The 6461-nt window shown below is 35.3% G+C and overlaps 1 protein-coding gene across 1 annotated transcript in view; it reads right to left on the bottom strand.

Annotated features, from left to right (window-relative positions):
• Positions 1-500: 500 nt before the first annotated feature.
• The window catches only part of LOC108243983 (golgin subfamily B member 1-like), a 79321-nt gene continuing 73360 nt past the window's right edge, over positions 501-6461 (bottom strand). The window contains exons 29-32 of the mRNA XM_025008966.2: positions 5076-5173; positions 4878-4970; positions 4684-4798; positions 501-1905 (exon numbers count right to left, since the gene is read on the bottom strand). Coding sequence (XP_024864734.1) covers positions 1747-1905; positions 4684-4798; positions 4878-4970; positions 5076-5173 — 465 coding nt within the window. The 3' untranslated portion in view covers positions 501-1746. The remainder of the gene's footprint in view (positions 1906-4683; positions 4799-4877; positions 4971-5075; positions 5174-6461) is intronic.

Consider the following 6461-nt stretch of genomic DNA (forward strand, 5'->3'; position numbering starts at 1 on the left):
TGCCTTTAAAAATGTTTTATAGATTTTCACTTCCACGACCAGCCACTCTTAAAAACTATCCATTGCACAAATTTCCATACCAGCAGAAAAATTAGAAGGTAAAATTTCCACTTTAATTCTATGCACACACTTCAGATTTCTGACCAGTCACACAATAGTTCTCAAACACCCCATAGGAAAAAGGCTTTGCACAAATGATGTGCTGAGAACAAGCTGCAAGAATTTTCAAACCAGGGCTGTACGAAAAATGTCATTTTTCATATATGTTGGTTGGTGTCATCCGCAATGAAAAGCTGAGTGCTAAAATGTTTCAATTTTAGTTCCATTAGAGTATTTTGTACAAGTTGCTTTCAATAACCCCCCGCGACATGACCCCGGATAAGCGGAAGAGAATGGATGGATGGATGGATGGATGGATGGATGGATGCTTTCAATAAATTTTTTTTTTTAGAAAGAATCAAATTAATGCAATGAGAAAGAAAATGCAAAAAACAGTGAGGTTGATTTTACCATAATTTATTACCTTGTGTCTAAGACATTAAAGTGACCTGAAAGAGGTCATCAGTATTGCACAAAGTTTAACCTTGACACCATGAGCCCAACTGTCATTTAAAAAATAGAAGCGGTAGAGAAAATATGTTTTAACATTTTTCAGTAGTTCAATAAATAGAATGAGTTCTTTCATTGATGAAGTACCATTTTGAACAGTTCATTACAATTTTTCAATAAAACTAGATCAGGTAACCAGCCAGGAAGCATCAGATTCATGCTTATTATTGTCATTAAAGCAAAAAAGCAACTTGTTAAATGATCTTGTTTTATAAAGCCACAGTCTCTACTCTTACATTTTTAAATTCTAAACAATCAAGATGTACAAGTCTTCTTACATCAGCCAGAGAGAATAGAAACGCATATATATATATATATATATATATATATATATATATATATATATATATATATATATATATATATAATACATACAATGTACAAACAACTCTCTTAAAGCACATAAACACAGGAAAATCTTAAATACACAGTTTGTGTGGCGCACACTGAATCAATTTAATTTAACTTTTTTAATCTTCATCTTTCTCTAACTTTAAAATATGAGAAAGCAGTTAATCTGCCAAAGTGTGAATACAGACACCTTTGGCTTTAAAGGGAGCAGAGTGAGAGAGGTGTAGTGATTCAAAGCTTCATCAGGAGTTTCAGTGCATAGTTTAAACTCAGGAATATGTGCAATTCATGACATCAGGCAGGTGAGTGGAGCAGCAGGTGGTTTGTGTTATGGATTTGATTGCGCAGAAAGGCAATAGAGATGGAAACAGGAGCTGTTCAGCTGCCTTCATGGAGACTAGATATGGCTTTTACACAATCAGGTTATGTCATGAGTTCATTTTCTGATACTCTTTTCTAATATAAAGTAAAAGCATTTAAAACAAATCAATGAAGCCACTGTTTTCCCTGTTAAAAAGGTTAGGAAAAAAAAAAGGCTTGGGCAAAACAGAAAATACCTTCACTTTCCACATGGTGGTCAAAAACCACAGGAAAGCACCAAGCTATTGTCTCACCTTGCAATAAATGTGCATTTAACTAACAGAAACTCTACTATCTGTGACCCTGCAAGAGAACACAAAGCCTTTCCAACTACCGTAACTCTACTGGTTTTAGTGTTTTCACCACACTGACCAAGAAACAAAACAATAACACGCTTTTAACTGTTGGTCAAACTAAAGGACTTCGCTACAAAGAACCAGTGAGGCACATGATGACAATCACATGTAACGTGAGCAGGTACGCCAGGAAGAAATATCGAGAGCGGGCTCGACTTGTCAGCAGTCTGGAGAAGTAGAGGCTTCGCCCTCTAAACCACCGACGACATGCTGCCATTCCACCTTTTACCTGAGAAAACAAACAAACAAAAAATTTAAAGGAGAAACAAATACTCGTACTGACTGAACGTCTTTTAAAACATGCTTTTGCACTGCAGAAACTAAAATCTAATGGACACAAGTTCAGATGCTTTTTATCAACAACTTCAGATTCCAAAATTATCAGTTCTTACAACTATATGTAAATACAAATTGTTTGAATATGACACTACGTTGTCAAAGTCAAAGTGGAAGGAAATCCAGTTGAAAGGGAAACTTGTTTGGATGTTCAGGGACCACCAAGGCTCAAACCTGCCATGATCTGGAAACTGCTGGAACACTAGCATCTTTGACTACAGAGAAACCAGTTTTACTTCACTATAGACTGAGAGGGTACTGACCAAGAAACGAGTTCCTGCTCCAAAACCCACACCTTCAAACTGGACTGAAACCTGCAGCTGTCCACAAGACAAATGTCTTCTGAAGAAAATTTTGATGGTCAGACAAGACAAGGATTGAAGTATTTGTATTTGGTCAATAAGAAGTAGTATGTTTGGATGAGTCAAAGTCAGGCTTTCAAACCTAAGAACGCTGTACTAACTGTCAAGCATGATTTGTGTTGTGGTACAAAGTGGATGGAATAATGAAGGACTACGTCCAATTTTTTTAACTAGACGGTTAACACAGTTGGGTGTTCCAACAGGATAATGACACACATCAGAACTGTTTCTGATTGAATAAACCAAGCTAATATTAAGCTTCTGGAATGGCCTTCCCAAAACCCAACCTTGCTAAGAAACATTTATCAAAATACTAGTAGGCGGTGTATGTATATATTCCACCCAGTGTGTATGATTTTGACCATGTATAGATTAGGGAAAGAAATCACAATAAATTCAAAGCTGTGCACTTAATTCTTGTTTTAAAAACCATGAAAAATGCTTGTTGTATAGTCCATTATGCCCTGGAGGAATGATAGTTCAGCTCAATCACTAAAATACCAAAATTAATATGAGAAACAGATCAAATAAAACAATAAAATCTTTATAAAAATGAATTAATTATTATTTAATTAATTGGTTAAAAAATTACACTAGCAGTTCAGAGGGCTATTCCTGAAAGTGGGTTAAAGGAGAAAACTGAGTAAATTAAACCCAAATTAAGGGGAACTGAGTTTTCCATTCCAGAAAACTCCTTCCATCTGAAGCAAACTGTTCAAGTTGATCATTTTTAATCAAGTCAACCGAAGTCAGAGCAGAATTACTTCATAACGCTTGATGTTGGAAGAGGATTTTCTCGCCTAGATTAAATGTGCTCTTTATCAAATTCACTCATTTGTCTCAGTAACATTCTCCAGCTGCACATAACACACTGGACAAGTGCTCTCCTCAGAAAACGATTGTGCATCGCGCTGAGAAATTATTTTGCTCATTAAACCATCTCTACAATCAAACAACAATTGCCACAAAAATGATAAATAATTTCTGTTAATTTGTTCTTCTTTATTCCATAGAAGTACAAATACTTCTTTACATATTTTGTCTGCTAAAATCTACACACTTTGACTTCGAGTTCCAGTCTGAGATCAGGAAAGTGGACCTAGAAATTCTCCGTCCAAATGCAGATATTTCTTCTTTATTTTTTTATTGTTGTTAAGGAGATGCTGCCTGTGTAACTCCTTTACTAGATTTCCGTACTATAGATATGATACAGTATCACTTCTAGATGGTAATAATACCTTGAGAAAGATGAAGTTAGTGTTTATTAGTTTTTAGTGGTGAATATTTAAAAGACCTATAGATATAAAGCAACCACATCCAGGCAGAGGCAGGTAAGAAACTAAAAGTTAAATTCTTTATATTCTACAAGCTCATAAATCAATCTATTTAAAGAATACCCGTTGTCACTTAACATCATTTTTTAGTTTAATTTAAGCAATTTTTGTAATCAAAATGATCAGTTTATTGATCCGAGAATCTAATTTTACAGAAATCTTCCTAAAGTGAAAACTATTTTTTTGTAATTGACAGTATAATTGTTTTTTTTGAAGAACGTGGCCGATTTTAATTTTTTTTAGTTACTTGACTTCATAAAAATATGATAAAATCAAATTATTGGTAAAACCAGTCTACACGAATTAAAGCTCTGGGACAGACTACAGGTTAGCTGAGCTGTGACATCATGTGCACCTTCATTCCAGCTAAACTGCATCAATGCGTACTTAGCAAGTGCGTCTTTAGCATCCTTGGTTTTCAGAAACAGCCTAGATCTTTATTTTACCTATGGTTGCTATAGTTAATCATGGTATCAGAGCTCCACTGATCATGGCTTTTGACTGCAGACTTGCACACTCCTAACTCAAGATTAAGATAGTTAAGAGCTTATTACCCTTGTTGTAATCAGACCTTCTGGAACCAAAAACTCAGATATTCCTGCACAGAGTAATTCACCTAAGCATTTATGGATAAACACAGAGTTTGTTGAACCTTTTTTGTGGAATACCTGCCTGGTTTGTGTTCCCAGTGCTCTGTTGCTATGTTTTGCAGTGATTATGTTGTTGAACTGATAAAGAAATCTCCTTTATTTGTGTATTTGCAGATGCATTCAACTGTGTAAGCCACTCCTGGCTAATAATAAACAATAAAAATAATTGTTAGCAGACCAACATTAAAACAACAAATAAAACCAAACTTGGAGGTTGTGACACCTGAACTTCATTCTTTTAAAACATATCCACACAATCAAATATACATAATTCAAATGACCACTTTTGACCTCATTAAAAGTTGAATAATAAATAATAGTTTACCTTTCTAGTTATTAGAGGTTGATTTGGGTTGAGACTGAGGGCTTCCCACTCCTCCTCTGTTTCCATTTCAATGCTCAAGTCCCTTTGAGTGTCTCTGGATAGACTGTAACTGACGCTGTGTTACAAAACACATTTTAAAGTTCGGCGCCAAGTATTTTTCCAGGATGGGATGGTAAACACTGTGAACTACTCACGTCTTTGCTCTGTCCTCTGCAAGATGCAGTGCCTCCTCGGCTGTTTCTCTTCTTGCTCTTTCATCTGCCAGAATATGCTCCACCTCAAGAAGCCTTCAACCCAAACAAGTTCATGACTTTAACAACTTTAACTGACTGTTAACAAATCTGAAAGAGACGTGGTCCTTCACAGATAAACTGGGAAGGCATATTTGTCACCTTTCCCTGAGCTGACTGGCTTCAGCAGATTCGCTGATCATGGAGTCGTTGCTCCTCTCCTGTGGAGCCCCTGGAGCAACTTCAGCATGAATCGAACCCTGGTAAAGGAGACAGATATGTATACAATTATTTACTATAAGATATGTACATTTCCCTCATCAGGTGGTAGAACAAAAAGAGACAGTGCTTAAAAGAAGATGGTAAGATACAACAAATAAAGCAGAATTAAGATGGTACCTCTCTGAATGTCTAGTAACGTTCGTGGAGTTACTCAATTTCTTTGATGACTCACAGAGGCTCAGTCTTTTCGCTTGAGTTTTGAACTGTTCAAAAAAATCTGATAATTTCTTTCTCCAAATAGTCACAAAGTTGTTGCAGGCATCTCTAACCCTTTTCAATTTTGTTGCAGATATCTCCAACCTGTCTCAAGAGTGCAAGAGTTGTATTTTGACACCTGCACAGGAGCTGTCCTCTGACAGAAAACACGTACAAGATTAAAAAGCACATTCATGATAAATAAGAATTATAAATCTTCATTTCTAAAGTGTACTCTAGAAAATATAAATGTGGAATGACTGCCAAAGTGGGAAGAGGTGGGCACTGAAATAATGTGCACAGCCTAGAACAGTTTTGCAAATTGTACGCACAAAAATAGGTGTTTGCAAACACTCAGAATTCAGTGAGACTGCAACACAAATTTGTGTATTTTCCTGCAATATTGACTCAAGATTGAGTTGCCAACTAATATCTAAGTGAGAAACTACCAAATCATGTAACTTATAGACACAATATGAGAAAATTATAACATGATAAACACTTTGTGACTTCAAAAAGCTCACATCAAAGGTACTGAAAAGTTTTTATTTTAATTTTTATTCATTTCCATAATGCATGACAGACAACTAGATCTTGATACATTGTTAAGAAACAACAGATAAAAAAATCAAAATAACATGTTTCCATCAAGAATATTGGTCAACACAACTAGTCATGCCTATCAAAGTATCAATAAATCAACCATTATTTATTCCTTTTTTTATTTTTCATTATTAATATCCCACTCCCATCCCATTCCCACCCAATGTCCCCATATGTCTCTCATTTACGAGATATATATTCACTTATTATGTCTGCAGCATATATCCTTGTCCATCATCTTATGTCTGTTTCTACACATATACACACACATATTTATATACACTCCTGATCAAAATCTTAAGACCAGTCAAAGAATTGCAAGAATTTGCATTTTGCACTATTGGATCTTAAGAAGGTTCTAAGTAGAGCTTCACAATGTTAAAAGAAGAAATCAGCGTAAGAGACAAAAACTTTTGAGCGGGGAATTTTCTGCAAACTGCATTTACACTCAAACATGATTTTTTCAGC

Source organism: Kryptolebias marmoratus, linkage group LG15 (assembly GCF_001649575.2).
Source record: "Kryptolebias marmoratus isolate JLee-2015 linkage group LG15, ASM164957v2, whole genome shotgun sequence".
Taxonomy (NCBI): domain Eukaryota; kingdom Metazoa; phylum Chordata; class Actinopteri; order Cyprinodontiformes; family Rivulidae; genus Kryptolebias; species Kryptolebias marmoratus.